Source organism: Apteryx mantelli, chromosome 6 (genome assembly GCF_036417845.1).
Source record: "Apteryx mantelli isolate bAptMan1 chromosome 6, bAptMan1.hap1, whole genome shotgun sequence".
Classification (NCBI taxonomy): domain Eukaryota; kingdom Metazoa; phylum Chordata; class Aves; order Apterygiformes; family Apterygidae; genus Apteryx; species Apteryx mantelli.
Window position 1 is genome coordinate 12195494 of NC_089983.1, and position 15915 is coordinate 12211408.

Sequence of the window (15915 nt, forward strand, 5' to 3'; positions counted from 1 at the left end):
TGTATATTCATAGTATTCATGTGTGTGTGTTACATATTTGATAGTACAGTAAAGTTCTTCCACTTGGTACTTGAGGGAGTGCAGCAGTGTTTGATAGCAATTCACAATTTATATACAATTTTTTGTATTCACGTGCTTAAAAATAAAATGTTTCTCAGGCCAAATATGTTCTAGCAGGGCTTATTTGTAGCTAGGTGTTTACAGCTGATCTACTTTGTTATGCTGAGTGAAATGAGATGCATAACAATTACTATGTTTATAAATCTTTGTTTTGCACTAAGGTTCTTGCTGATGAACAGACATAGAAAAAAATTATTCCTTAAATGACGCTTACTGTCTCATCGAACAGTTTTAGATTTGTCAGTAAAATTAAAAATGCAAACTTTGAACATTTTCTAAAAGTTTCCTTTTGCTATTTGGATTTTTAAAATTAAAATCTTTATATAGAAGAATATGAAGTGAAACAGAGGAAATGCATGAGTGGAGAAAACATAGGTAAATGATGTAACAGTAATGTCAGCTAACTACACGCAATACTGGCAGCTTAACCAGGAGCTGAAGGACACAATTTAACTAATAGAAAACAGCACAGGTTGCAGGCTAGTCCCTGCTTTATTACAGTTGTGTAGCTTCCAGAGACTGCAGCGGGCAGCGTTTTGTAGGGGAGCCAGCTTAAGCTGTATGGGTCCAGCTGAAGCGTTGCTTGTTGGGACCGAGGGTGTGTCTTCAGTTAAAAGATGAATGGCTGGAAGGTGCTTTGTGAGCTTGCGGATCCCCCTTGGCTTGTGTGGCCGTGCCGTGGCGCCTTCCTTGGGGCGGTTCTTTGTCTTGTTCTTTGGAGCAAAAGTAACAGCTGGGGAGCTCCACTCTTGGTCAATGTTTGACCAGCAGCGAGCAGCTTAACCTGGTTCTCTTTAATGAACGTACTGTCAGGTGGTTTCCAAAAGTTTGGAAATGCGACCTTGATTGTGTGTTGTGCTTTGTCTTTTTCCGTAGCTTTTTTACGGGAAGTGGTATGGGTTTTGAAGCCTTCATTACGTGCTCTGGGGTGTTGGTGGTTGCGGTTTGCACAAAGAGAGAATATGCAACAGTGATGCTGCCTGACCATTGTTTTTGTGACTCTCTCTGGGTAAGGTTCGATGCTGAAAAGCACTTTGTTTAAGACGGAGTACTGTTAGCTCAGAAGCCACAAATTATTTCTATATATTTATATATATGTAGTTATATATACAGTATATTTATAAAATATATATTTATATAAATACATATTAATATACAATATAAATATCCACTATATATTATAGTTATATATCACTAGTGGTTGATTGAGCTAAATTATGCCTATGCTGTTAGGGCCACTATTATTGATAATATTGCTGTAGCATTGTACTTAGAGCTTTTCTAATCTGCTACATGCAGATTTTTTTAAATTAAATTAAAATGAGTGTAGATGGCTGTGGGGCAACATGAATAAGTAAAATGTGTTACTGTGTTTCTGCCTTGCCCTTTTCTCTTCCTATACTTAAGGACTGCTGTGCATTATGAAAGAGCTGTATGTCTTTTCCTCCAAAAACCTGTTTAAATATAAACTACTTTAAAACAGAAGCAGTTGATAGATGATTTTATCTTCTTGCTGATGCTTTGGATTTATTTTCTGAAGGGGTTTCTTACATGGTTTTCCCACCAGATTAGTAGTGCTGAAGTTAAGTATTTCCGTACAATCATTTCACTGCTTTTTAATAATGTAATGACTTAATTATTTTGTTGTTATATTGCTTAATCAGCACAACATAACTATTGTTCACATGCCTGGAAAGAGGCCATTTGGTCAGAGCCTTGTCTACATCTACGTCAATGGACAGCAGAAGGTCTCTGCCCCACTTCGATTCCCTGCTATGAATGAAGTAAGTTCACCTTCTGTGTCGTACCCCGTAATGACAGGCTCTCACAGAGCAATCGTTCTTGCGGGAGGACTGCTGAATCAAATCAAGCAATAAAAGCAAAATATACACAGTTAGCTTTTTTTAAAATTTGGAAGTGGAGTAACAGTTTCGCGTAGCTTAGTGTATTGCTAATAAGATTTTGTCAACTCTGGACAGTCACCAGTGTATCAAATTGGAGAATAAGTATAATTAACCATTAAGTAATGCTTGTTCAGTCATCTCTATAAAAAACAAATTACCTTGGTTACGTAGTGGGATTTTCCCAGAAGTAATTATCTGAGCACATTGACATATCATGAGTGGCCACCTCTGCTAGTAAGGATTGGTGAGATAGTGCTCAATGAGGTATCCTCCCTCGCATTTTCAGAGGTCACTCACTTTACTTGTATTTTCCATATGTTTCCCCAATATGCTAATCTTATACCTGCCTTGTCTGTGGCCTACTAGGTGAGCTGGTTAGGGAAGCAGGGAGCAGCAGTTTACAAGGCAGCTAATCTAACATTTCAAATGTGCATATATTTAGCCTAAAAAGCACACTAGCCATCAGAATGAGTATATGTGATGCGTATTTCTCTTTGCAAGCATTTTCTATTCTTTTTGTGAAGCAAATCCATTTTAAACTGGGCTACAACACTGAACGTTCTTCCTTCTTTAATAAGTCCTAATTTGATGTTTATTAATTACTTTGAATAGTTATTGCAAACATTTAAATTGGACATGGTCACAATAAAATCAACATGACAGCTAAAGAATGACAGGCAAAAGTAATTTCTGTTGCAAGATAAAGCTCTGGATTTTGGCCCATCTGTAGAATAAGCACTTTAGATATCAGATAGCTAAATGAAGGGCAGATAAGCTTACCTCAAGGGCTGCTAATCAAGTGGGATCACTGATATGAGAAGTATACTAAAATACATGCTGGGCTAGTATTTGGGAATATAATCCAGGAAAGGAGTGTTTACTGGGGTGTCTGGAAAACCATCCTGCCTGGCTTTCCTCTTGACAGAGGTCACACAACTGGTGAGGTGACCAAATTGCTCTTGGTTGGAGGAAGGCCACTGTTTGGTGTTGTGGAGAGCATATGCTCTTTTCTTGGCCTACCATGCTGGATTGCTGCTTTTCCAGGGCACACCCAATTGTGCTACTCTGTTTAATTTATTTGGTTCAGGTTTGCCTGGAATAGTTTTCAGATTTACTTTGTGAACTGTGGAAAAAAAGAAGTTATGTTTACAGTGTGGCTTTGTTTTCTTTCTTCCATGCTTGACTCTCCAGGCTTTTACTTCCTGCTGCATTGGTTCAGCTGGTCAAAGAACGACTACTCCTCCCCCATCTCAGATACCAGACCCACCTTTTTCCTCTCCTGTTATGTCGCATCGTACATCACTTGGAGGCATCCTCTCTCCAGGAGGCTGGAGTGGGATGCTTGCAAAACCAGAGCTTGTCACCAAGATGATCTCAGCAGGGACTCAGGACAGTGAATGGGGATGTCCAACATCTCTGGAGGGCCAGCTTGGATCAGTTATCATCTTCCATGAAGCACTGCAGCCCCCTCAGGTGAAAGCATTGTATTTGGCAGGTAAGTGGTGATTGTGTTAGTTTTAGTGAAATAAAAGGGATGAGCATGAACAAGACCCCATGGGGCTTTGCTCTACCAAGACACGTAATGAAGAATTTGCAATCCAGAAGAACTACAGAGCTAACCTTAGCGAGAGGACCTTAAAACAAATCAGTTCAAGATTGGATGATAAATATTTTTTAATAAAGTTATGTTTAAGATTTTAAGTTTACATAAACTCATCTATCATATATACAGACCTGCAAAAGCTGAAGTATTATGTTGTATTTTCACTTGTGGCTCTTAATTTTTCCTACTGTTTGCCTATATGTGACTTTGCAGCTGAGGCTCTTTTAAGTGGCTTACCAACAAGGGCAATACTTCAAGGTGATTCATGCCTGGGGATTTTTTCCACAAGAATCAGTTAATAATTTAGGGGTGACTTTTTTTTCCCCTATTTGAAAATATTCTGATAAGCTATGTCTTACAGTTCAGTATGTTAAGGTATTAAGTTCCCTGAGGACCTGAGTTTGTTAGAAGTTGAGATAAAAATACTTTCAGCATTTTGAGGAAATATTCTGTTTTACTAAATGAAACTGTCTTAAAGGTTACTCATTTTCTGGCCATTTGAGCTTGATAACAGAGGGATTGGTCAAATATGAGATAGGCATTTGTAAAGACAGAAACATCGGTGGTCTTCAAATTGCAAAAAAATCTCTATTTGTATAGTTTAGCTCTTTATCAGGAGGTTATATATTTCTTTTTAAGCAGACCCTATGGAATGAAAGATTTAGGTCAAAAAGTTTACTTGAAAACTAGTCTCAAATAGTTATGGTTTGGGGTGTCCTATTTATTGTTGTAGCAAAGTACAGTAGTATAAAATTTGTAATAGTCAACATTAATATCCAGTGGGCTACTAAAAAAAATATTTTACAGGTCCAAACTGTTTAACTCCATGGAAATCTCAAGAGTCTGAAGTAGCGGATCTCCCCAGTAAGGTGCTGCTTCATTATACACCAAAGGTATGAAATGATGCATAATTTCCCTTTGTTTACACAGTATACAGTAACTTTCTATTTTACATCTTGGAACATGTTCTGGATAGTCTGTCTTTTTTTCGCTTTTGCTATTTCTGTTTGATAAAACAAGCAAATGTGCTGTCTTTGTGCTGTGGTTGTTATGGGGAGATACAGACCAGTGAGAGCTTTCTTGAACTGCAGTCTTGTGCAGGGATAGTAGGCTTTCTCCTTGTTTGCCAAAAGGACAAAAACTTCTTGTGCAACTGTGAATGCCAAATCTAAGATGACGTAAATTATGTTCCAGGTGTCCCAATTTGCTTAAATACTTATCAACACAAAGGCACTATCTTCCTGAAGTGTATTATGCATTCAAAAACCTTATGTGAACTTTAGGGATCTGTGATTCACTTCTGGAATGATACTGATGCCCCTTTATTTTTTTAATAGGCCTGCAGAAACCCTATTTGTCTTGACCTGTCTGCAAATCTTTTACATGGAAGACTAACTGGAAACAAAGTAGTGAACTGGGACATCAAGGTAAATGCATACTGAATCACCACTGCCTGATGTGAATGCAACAGTAGTATTGTCCACCTATCTTTTGGAATGCCAGAAGTTATTATTGTAGAGCTAATGACATTTAACAGGCACAGCATGGATTTGTAATGAGAAGTAACAGGTTAATGCTGTAGCTGGAGCAGTATTATGTTAAATTTAGTGAGAAGTTACCAGGGCTTACTGCTCTTAGCATCATAGATAATGCATTAAGATTTTTTTTTTTTTGTGTCAATTGACTCTAATCTGTGTAATCTGTTTGATGCATGTTGTGTATCAAAAGCTCTTTATCTCTAGGGGATTCTGTCATGGTTTTCTTCCACTCTTAACCTTTTAATTAGATTGAGATTAGTAGGGTTCAGCTAACTGTTGTGACTTTCGCTGCATTAGTCATTTGGAAAAAAAAAACCCAAACAATTAATGAATTGTGGGCTAACTTCAGCAGAAATCAAGGGGTAGAGTTAAAAATACTTCAAGAATCAGTTACTACTTTTAATAGAGAATTTCATCCAGTTATCTTGTTTTTTCCTAGTTTGGGCTGGCAGTACCAGATGATCCCACAGTCCAAAAGCCTAATTCAGAGAAAAAGCCAAAGACTCACTGAAGTGTTATACCTTGTTCTGTCTCTACTATACATTAGTTTTACAATAGTTTTTACTCATTGGCTGGTGCACTGGGCTATCCGATTCTTACTGGCTACGCAAATCATCTTTGTTTAACTTTTGCCAGCATTCGCAATCATAGTACCACTGTTATGAGAACTGCAGCTTAAACTTCAACATTTTCTGACTAAAACTGTTTTTAGTCTCCTGCTCAAGCATTCTGTTTTAACAAATCTGTTCTATGTATTTTTGTTGTCTTAACCAACAAGTACACTCCCAATGTCTTTCTGGTTAAGGTGGTTAATTTTAGTCTCATGGCACTGACAGTTTAGGCCTAAATTTACCCTCTGGAGATAAAACTCACAATAGCATCAACACTGCTAATGAGATTTAGTACTAGTGGTTTAGACCTTTTGAATGCTGCACAAACAGAAAATCATTTAGGCCAGTTATATGTCCGTTAAATATATTCTGTGCAAGATAACAAATGATCTTCTATTTGCAATTTCATGGAGAGAAGGAGAAATCCACGAAATGCACACTAGCTTAATAAATACATTTGTGTACCTGTTTGCTTATTAGTTCCCTGATCATTAGCACATATTAATATTAAAGATCAAAGTCAGGCCTACCTCTTTGCATGAGGAAATTGAGTTATTTGCATCATCACAGTTTGATCCAGAAACAGTGGCATGAATAAAGTTTTTTTTATTTAGATAGAACAGAACTGGATGTACTCTATAGGTAGAACCTTTTCTTGCAAGGTTGTTAGCCTTTGGGCTTTATTTTTCCTTAAAGCTGAGTGTAGGAAAATTTGTTAGTAGAATACCACACCTTGAGGACAGATGTATGAGCAAATAAATGTGAGCTTTTTATGGTTGCTGTGGAGTTAACTTTCTCAGCTTTGTATAGTGTACGATCAACTGTACTAGCAAACTAATGTACAAGGAAATATTATCAGAGACCACACTGTGCATGTGTTCACTTATGGAGATTAATATTCTTTAAAAAAAATTCAAAGATGCATTCTAGTTAATTGAGTGCTATGATATGAATAGTTTGAAAATACTGCAATCTTTTCTACTTGCCCAGTAGTGGGAGGAAGAGTTTACACCTATAGCTGTATGGGAAAGCAAATTGTGAGTACAACTGTCTTAGGAGAACAATTAGAGAACTTGTTACAAGCATGATGGGGGTTTGGCAGCCTCTTGAGGAGGACTAGTGTGGGGAAAAAGCAGAAGAGCTGTTTAGGAACCCAGTGTGGTCTCCAATAATATTTTCTTGTAAATGAGTTTGCTAGTACAGTTGACTGTACGCTGTTCTTAAAGCTGAGAAAGTTAACTCTGTACTAACCATGAAAAGCTCACATTTATTTGTTCATACATTTGTCCTCAAGGTGTGATATTCTACTAAAATTGTCTGTGCTCAGGAGAACAATTAGAGAGCTCATTACAAGCATGATGAGGGTTTGGCAGCTTCTTGAGGAGGACCAGTGAGGGGAAAAAAGCGCAAAAGCTGATCAGGAACTCACAAGAAGGTAGGCATGGCCCAAAGGAGCTACAGCTACTGCTCTTTCATGGTTGAGACAAATTCTGCTAGTTAACTATATGTTAGTTTGTTTCCAAAAGCAGCATGTCTGTGGTGCCTCTTGTGTCCCACAAACTCAGAAGAGTTCGTCCAAGAGATAAATTTTGCAGATTTGAAAAACTCTCTTAATTTAACTCTTTAATTTTGTTAAGTTCCCTTTATTAAAGGGGAGGATATCTGGGCTGGAGAGAGGGCGTCATGACAAGACACACAGTGCATAGTAACAACTGAGAATATGGAAGGTGATGCAGAAGAAAAAGATGACTTCCAGCATTTCTCTCTAAGGTTTCTGACTGGAAAGTGAGAGAGTGGTATTCCACACTAATATACTGGCTTGCAAGATGTTGTTTTTCTTTAGCTGTTAAAATTTTAGTAGTTTTTATTGGACTAAACGGGACAATTTAACAGGTGTCTCTGGTTATTACCCGAGACCCTGATTTTGGAAGTGGCATTATGAATCACTTCTAGAGTGGGACCTAGAAATCTTGTGATTTGAATGTTATACCTCAACACAAGGGGCATTATTTGAAGTCTCATGCTACCCCTGTTTGTGAGGAGTGAACAAAGCATTTTAGGAGACTTGTGTTTTTAGAGATTTAGAATTGAGGTATGTGTAAAGTTACTTTAAGAAGATCAAATTTCATTTAAACTGCCTGAAGTTGAAATCTTGCAGGAGTATGATTAAAACATAGGTGTATGTAATCTTTTTCTTACTGCTTGCTGCAAGTAACTTGGAAATCAAAAAAATACATTTCTCTCTGGTTTTCAAGTATATTCAGAAGAAGATACTTTGAGATTTGCATCCTTTGGTTTCCTATGTTATTGGAGGGGGAGGGAATGTAAAAATGCTTTTTTTTTTTTTTTTTTTAAATGAGAAAAGCTGGCAGGAAGGTATGCATGTAAACGCAGTGCCTAAAAGTTATGCAGATGTGATGTTAAACTCAATGTTTTAAGCTAGTTTCAAAGTGGCATGAAAATGATTCATTTGTAGGTATGTAAGGTTCTGTGTACTTAGAACGAATTTCTTTTACATGGTTTTGGGGATTTTATTTATGATGATTTCTTTCCTCCTGTTTTTCTTGATCTAGGATATGATCAACTGTATTGGTGGAATAAATGTGCTGTTTCCACTGCTGGAGCAGATCAGCTTTCTTGGTGGACAGATGCCTCAGAAGTCTGAAGGGGAAACGCTACCACCAGAACTAGTTACTCCTGTAGAGGGAGACTGGGTGGTATTGTCATCCACAAAGGCATCAGGTAGGAAAGTACAGTTGAGATGAAGTCATTTTTAAGCTTTCATTACAAGCTTTCCAGTGAATGATGGAAAGCCATTTTGTTATGTGCTGTTTCTTCCAAAGTAGCTATGTAATGCTGACAGATTGTTCCTGCTTCTACACTTCTAACATGGATACTGAATGCCAGGAGTGCTATGTAAAATTAACTTGCATATTCCAAATATAAATGTATTTAATAGCATTATTTTTCTTTTCATGATTTGCTCTTATATTAAAGTCAGAATATGCAGTTACTGCATTTCTAATTTAAGAAGTATGTTTCTGAATATTCTGAGAAATAGTAGTGTTTGATGCAAAGCCTCCTAACATCAAAAGGTGCGACTTTCCTACCACTTGAGTGCTGGGTCAGACAGCCACACTAAGACTGCAGTATCAGATCAGTACTGTGTAGAACTTGGCCAGATTTTTCTTTTCTTAGGAAAATGTTCAGGCTCCTACCCCCTCCACACATGGTCAGATTCTAGTCTTCAAATTAAGGAAAGGATGCTATAACAATAGTGCTTTTTCCCCCCCTTTTTCTTTCTTTTTAACTGTGCTAATATCAATTTGAAAGGAACTTCATTCTTAACAGAGTCCCCTGGAAAATCAGTGCTTGCAAGGGAAAACAGCAGTTTTAATTTCATATATGAAATGGTAGAGTAAATTTAAATATATAAGTATATATTTCTCTCTCTTCCCCTTACTCCCCCCACAATTTTTGCATACCGTTGCTAGAAAGTGTCAGTTTGCAACTTCAGAGGGAAAATACCTCCAGGATATGCAAAAAGATTGTGACTGAAAGGGTAGAAGTTTGTTTGCCCCATCCAGGTGAATGAAGCACCTGAAGGCAGGACTGGGGTCACTTTGTTCTGGAGAGGCATGGAATGACTGACTGCATTGGAAAAATCTAAAGACAGTCTACAGCTAGGGAACAAGCAGAAAGAGAGTTGGGAAGTTCAGGAAATCATAAGGAATATAAACACTTCTCTGCCTGCTTTTACTCAGTGGTTCCAGAATAAAACAAGAAGTTTTTGCTACTGCCATTCTGTTTTGCAGAGGCACGTTTGGAGAAGAACGTTGTTGCAACTTTCATCTTGATGATAAAACACTTTATTCAAAGACACCATGTTAATCAAGAAAATCTCATTCACTCCCATGGAGTTGCCACCCTAGGAGCCTTGTTACAGAAGGTAAGCAAATTTGAGAAATGTCCTTCCATAATTAATGTTATGGATAATGCCCTAATTACTTTGAAACATGCTTGATTTGTCCAGAAAGTGAGGGTCTTCAAAGGTTTGCTTGATTCTGAAATATGTTTCTGCGATTTACTATGTGAGGGAAGAGGATTAGTGTAACTAGGTGTAATGCTTCCTTTCTGGATGTTGAGGGAAAGGCACAATCTATTGACTTTTTATAGTATGTGCTTCTCTTTCACAGAGAGAAGGGTGTGTGCTTTCCACTTGGAAAGGTGGGAGGAGCTGGTCTTGGTCTGCAAAGTGAAACACGGTGTTTTGCCTTCCTGTCTAATGTTCTGCTGTATTTGTTATAGATACTGTGTTGCGTGGCTCTTCAAACTAAACTTTTTTTGTATCTGTTGTTTTGCTTTAATGGAAGCAGATATTGCTGTTAAACAAATTTTTGAGATTCTTCTCTTTAAAAAATGGAAAATATGCTGACTGCTAACACTGATTGTTATTTTTAAAGGTGCCAAGAAACTTGATGGATGTGAATGTACTGATGGCTGTACAGTTGTTGATAGAGCAAGTCTCAGTAGAAAAGAACATGCAGCTTTTACAACAGATGTATCAACATTTACTGTTTGACTTCAGTATCTGGAACAGCGGGGACTTCCCCTACAGAATTGGTGAGCTCTTTGACTCGGGGAGCTGCACAAAGATACAGCACATCTTGCTTGACACAAACCTTTTCTAGGTTTTAATGGAAAACTTTATACTTTAGGGCATATACAGTACCTTTCCACAATCGTCAAAGACAGCAGAAGGCTCTTCAGAAAGAAGTATGGTGTGCAGTTTCTTCTAGATACACTCAGGATTTATTATGGGTAGGAGTTTTACGTCTTCTAACTGTTCCTAGTTTGTTGTATGTAACTGTTGGGTTTTTCCCCTGTCCTCCTGGTGGGAAAATCAAAAAATAAAACTGAAGATTAGCTTTAGTGGTTGACTTCATTCAAAATTTTATTAAAAATTTTATTTCACTTCACTTGCTACTTTTCCTTAACTTCTACTTTTACAACCAGATTATATAAAATTTATGGCAATGATACTAGAAATGTTTGGAAAAGTCACTAAAGTTAGAAAACTGGAACACTTGTTCTCAATAATGCAAGTTAAGTCATAGATCATTGCCATTATGAAACGAGAGGATTGCTATCATTATTAAGACACTTGTGTTCTTTTAAATCCTTGAAATTTAAAGTAGGTTTGGGTTTTTTTAGGAATTTAGAATTCTAGCATTCAATCTCAGTGATAAACTTGCAGCAATTTATATCTGCTTATGACTTTTAGTTATGTCATTGAGGAAGACTGATAAGATACTTCTTTTTTAGAGGGCAGAGACCTGAAATCCTGATCTGTATCCAGATCAGGACAAACTTGCATTTCAGGGCTTTTATAGTCTCAAAGTCTGATCTGCTATTGCTTATTAATACTAAGTTGCCTTTCTTCAGTAAAAATCTATAGATTGTGCCATGATATCAAGGTAGTTGAAAAAAGTTGTGAAACTAGCACGGTTGAATTGCTATTTTTGAGTCATGAAGAACTTCCTTAGTTTGCTTTTCTTGTCTGTTGGTGTTTAGGAGTGGCTGTAAAGACAGTGATTTGGCTCCTGATGACTTGAGAACAATACGGACATCCCTTTATGGACTGATCAAATATTTCCTGAGCAAAGGTGGAACACATGAAGAAATACAGAGCATCATAGGATATATAGCTGCCACCAGTGAAGAGGAACAGGTATTCAGTATGGCATAAATTAATAGTTTGAACTATAGGTGTTTTAGTTTTGCTTTTTGATGGTTAGAAGTCTTGCATCTTGTCTGCTTTAAAGAAGCAAACTCTTACTTAATATATGGTGCTATTGAGATGTAGCTGAGGCATGTTATAGAAGCGAACTGGAACCTTGACAAAGTGCTCTGCTGCTGGCTATATCTTTACTGGTTATTTTTTTCTCTGAAGAGGGCAGGAAGCATATAATGTGTAGTATTGGCACTGGAAAAGTTTTCTTAGTTTACTTAACCAAATGATTTGGACTTTAAAGGATCAGAAGTTGTAATGATGTGATTTGTCTGTTTTCTAGACTTTCTTAAAATTTGAATTTACTTCATAGCTCTGATTATAGTTTGATAGTGGTCTATATATAGAAAAAAATCTTTCCAAAAAATAAAATCTAATTTTAAATATAGTACCATTAAGCAGATCAAATGTCCATTTCTATAACAAATGAAGGGTGAAATTTAAAAACCAGGAAAACTTCTGCCAGACAGAGCATCAAGTCTGCATGGATTGTGGATTAATTTAGTTGTCTTAATTTTGTAGCTCTGTGGAATTCTGGATGTTCTCTTCAGCCTGCTTCATTCCAGCCCTACTCCAGATCAGCTTTTTTTACTGCTTTTTGAACCAGGAAATGCTGATATTCTTTATGCTCTGTTATTGCATCAAAGATATTCTGACAGGCTGAGAGAACTTGTGTTCAAGGTAATAAACTATGTTCTTAATTTAATTGAACATAAATTTGTATTTTTCAACAGTTTGCCTGCAGAAGTGTATACACTTGCAAAGATATTAGTCATACAAGGTTTTTTTTTTTTTTGTTTTTGTTTTCTACTGGTATGTTAGCTAGATATTATTATTTACTGCCCTAGTCACAGTGGAATTAATGTTCTCTTGAAGTCATGTATTAGAAGCTTTGGAATCTTTATAAAGGAATTTTTGTTTGAGTTTGTGTTTATAGTTTGCTTTATAAACTATGGGAAAGCATGTTATATCATACACAATAAAGTCAGAGGTCTGGATGCTCTGTTGTGGTTATTTTGTATTTGTCTACTATTTTCCTGCAGATTGTAGAAGAGATGTTGAAATGTACTAAAGTCTATGAACGGAGTAAGCAGCGTATGAGACTCCGAGAAGTGGGATACTCTGGACTGGGGCTTCTTCTGAATGAGTCACCGGTTTCGGTTTCTTTCATTAGAAATCTTCTTAACCAAATTCTGTGTGCAGGTAACTGGAGATGTGTTGTGCTTGCCATTTGTAAGTTCTTGCTGGTTTTTAGAGGCAAACATATTTGTTCATGTTGAGGAAAAACAATTTACCTTATAAAGCTGTTCTATTTAATGTCCATGTTAGTCTCAACTAATGCTTTTGTAGTTTCCTGACGTTTGTTTCTTTTACTATACCTGGATATAAAGGTGACCTCCAAGGCAATTTTTATTACTTAGTTGTTTAATTCACTTGCATGATAACTGATTTTTATTTTTTTTTCACTCCAGATCCTGCTGTGAATTATAAAGACCTCATAGCTGTAGTGCATCTGGCTCATAAATCTGATATAAATGTCAGAGTGGCTATCTGTAGAAAGGTTAGTTATCGACTTTAAAACTGGAATACTGTCCTTTGCACCTATAATCAAGGTGACACACTATACCGCTTATTTATTTGGGACGCAATGGCTGTATTGGCTGCTACTGCTATTTTTCTTAGCAATGGTTTGTGTTAAAAATGAAGCCAATCTGTCACTTAATGTTGAATCTTATTGCATGTTTCCGTCCTTTTAAAAAGCAAAATGAAAAGCAAGGCCTCTATAAAGGTTCTCAGTATGCATTTTCTACAGGTAAAAAGTACTGGACTCCTTGAATTCCTGACTTTTCTCACAAGATGCTTAAAACCACGAGCAAAGCTTTGTTCATATTCTTAATATGTTATTTCCTTATAGCATATTATGTTTTCAAGAGTGGTTTGTATGGAGGGAAGAGATAGGGAAGAAATAGTGACTTTGCTCCTAAACTGAGCTCTATCTGGCTCATATCACTGGTATTAGCAGTACCAAATGAGGCTGAGGCACTGTTGTCTAGCAGAGTTTCTCAAAGTCACCCTAGAGAAATGAAAATATGCACTGCCAGAAAGCTCTTGATGCTTTAGCTTGCTTAATTTTATCAGTTTACTAGCTCCTATCAGTGTATTTTTATGTGCTGGATTGCTTTTTTGTTGACTAGTGGCTGGGGTTATTTGTTGCAACAGTTATAACTGCCTGTTCCGAGAATTGTTTCAGAATAGTGCCTGAAGTATGAAGTCTTGCTGATATACTCTTGGTAGCTTTTTTTCCCCTACTCCTGAGAAAATTTTTATTTTTTATTTTCTGGCAGGCTTAGGAAAATCACACACAATAGCTTTACGTTAACTTTTAGAAAATTGCTTGATATAGTAAGAAACAGAAGAACGCATTTTATGCTTTGAAGAAAAGACTGTATCCAGAGGAATGAAAGAAATGGATCCAGTTATGATAGCTCATATAGACGTCTAGTGTCTGAGTGATCATTTGTAATTGAAAAAATGAAGACACTTTTTACTTACTCAAATCCATACAGTCTTTGGTTTCTCAAATATGCATTTCCCTTGAGAATAGTCATTTATGATTTGTATGCTTTTTGTTATTGATTTTGAGAACCTTGAAAAGGAGTCACAAAGGAAAAAAGTTGTAAGATTATAAAATGTCTAATTTAACAGCTAGAATGAATGTAATTATATACTAAAATTAATGTGTATATATGGGATATCTTCTCCAATCCGTAGGTTTTGCACCTTTTGCATTCCCAACCAGATGCAGCACAACAGATTTCTCAGCAGCTGGGGTGGCAGGACACTCTGATTAGACTATTCCTGAAAGAAAACTCTGATGTCCGAATTGGCCTTAAAGGGAACAGGGCTGATTCTTCAAGGGAAGAAGAAAAAAAGCTTCCTGCTGAAGAGCTTCAGAAACATTATGCTGATAAGACAGAGGGAGACAAAGCTGGTAGCTTTGCCTCTGTGAATGGTTTGTTTGATCAGTGGAGTTTGGAAGACGACAAATCCCTGGATGTTCCTGCTCACTTCTCTGTTATGCCCCTGGAAGATGCCTCTGCAGCAGAGATGTCTTTTAGGTCAGAGGAACGAGAAGAATTATGGCACAGTAATCCTTCCCACTTGAGTTTAGATCTGTCCAGTGTTGACTCTTATGAACTGACTGACATTGGGAATCAGATGACAGATAGCCAGCCCAGCACACCATCACCTGTAGAGAACACAAAACCATTCTCTGGGCAACCTGACAAGGAACTGGGCATCATAAATGATGTGGGTTTCACCACTGATCTGTCCTTATTTGAAAAGCAAGGAGTAAGTAATTCTTTCCTTACGTAGTTGATTTCCCCTAGTGTCTGTAACGTTTTGTTTGTTTTTTTCCTAAACTCCCAGATGGAATAATTATTGTCCCTTCTGCCCCCACCCCCCAAAGGAGAAGCAAACGCTATAACTCTGTTATAGGGACTTCCTTTTGTAATATGTCTCCTTTTTTCGTTGTTTGGTTGTAATAGGTTTGCTTTAATAAATATTTCTATGTTGAAACATCCTTTATCTTCCAAAGGAGGCAAGGAGCAGGCTTGCTATGAAAAAAATCAAGGATATCTGAAGGTCAGGGTATATATGAGGTAAATAATGAGGTATAAGTTGAGTCAGTATGTATTATAAATTCTGGTGAACCCCATAGTGTTTTATATTTGCATTTTTGTGTATTTAGCGATTGGATTTTAGACTGCAGAGTTTTCAAAACTGGTGAAACATGGAAGCCTATGGACTGTGATGAATGAGAAACTTTGAAGGTTTCTGGACTGGAAGGGCTGTAAATATTTCCGTTCTTTTGCAGGGGTGTGATAATGAACTCATACAGTTACTTACAGACATCCTGCTGTATATAGTGTGGAAAGGCCTTGAAAAGTCTGATGATGCTGCTTGGATTGAGAGGGGACAGGTGTTTTCTGCACTGACCAAGTTGGGAATAGCTAATGAATTGCTGCGACCTTCTGATGAAATAAAGCTCAAGTGAGTACAGTTCAAGGACAGGTTCCTTCCTTCCTTTTGAGGAAATGGGGGAAAAAGTAAGGGGAATTAGTGAAGTTAGTAGCATGATGGGGGGAGATTCCCATCAGGATGTAACAACTTTGCTTTATCTTCACATGTATTCTACCAGCAATTTAGTAGTGTAACATGGCTCTTGGGGTTTGAAAACCTGTATCTCTGATTTCATGAGCTTCTCAATCTCTTTACCTCATTGGCTTATCAAGTAGAGGACACTTGTATCACTGCAGACTGAGAGATTCAATTAAATACTTAA

The 15915-nt window shown here is 37.1% G+C and overlaps 1 protein-coding gene across 5 annotated transcripts in view; it reads left to right on the forward strand.

Annotated features, from left to right (window-relative positions):
* The window catches only part of NBEAL1 (neurobeachin like 1), a 95179-nt gene that overhangs the window by 45302 nt on the left and 33962 nt on the right, over nucleotides 1-15915 (forward strand). For all 5 annotated transcript variants that reach the window (XM_067298751.1, XM_067298750.1, XM_067298753.1 and 2 more), the window contains exons 14-28: nucleotides 997-1129; nucleotides 1785-1904; nucleotides 3216-3519; nucleotides 4435-4520; nucleotides 4965-5054; nucleotides 8350-8518; nucleotides 9592-9725; nucleotides 10240-10399; nucleotides 10495-10597; nucleotides 11351-11507; nucleotides 12090-12248; nucleotides 12611-12770; nucleotides 13040-13128; nucleotides 14340-14921; nucleotides 15448-15623. In XM_067298751.1, the coding sequence (XP_067154852.1) occupies nucleotides 997-1129; nucleotides 1785-1904; nucleotides 3216-3519; nucleotides 4435-4520; nucleotides 4965-5054; nucleotides 8350-8518; nucleotides 9592-9725; nucleotides 10240-10399; nucleotides 10495-10597; nucleotides 11351-11507; nucleotides 12090-12248; nucleotides 12611-12770; nucleotides 13040-13128; nucleotides 14340-14921; nucleotides 15448-15623 (2622 nt within the window). The remainder of the gene's footprint in view (nucleotides 1-996; nucleotides 1130-1784; nucleotides 1905-3215; nucleotides 3520-4434; nucleotides 4521-4964; nucleotides 5055-8349; nucleotides 8519-9591; nucleotides 9726-10239; nucleotides 10400-10494; nucleotides 10598-11350; nucleotides 11508-12089; nucleotides 12249-12610; nucleotides 12771-13039; nucleotides 13129-14339; nucleotides 14922-15447; nucleotides 15624-15915) is intronic.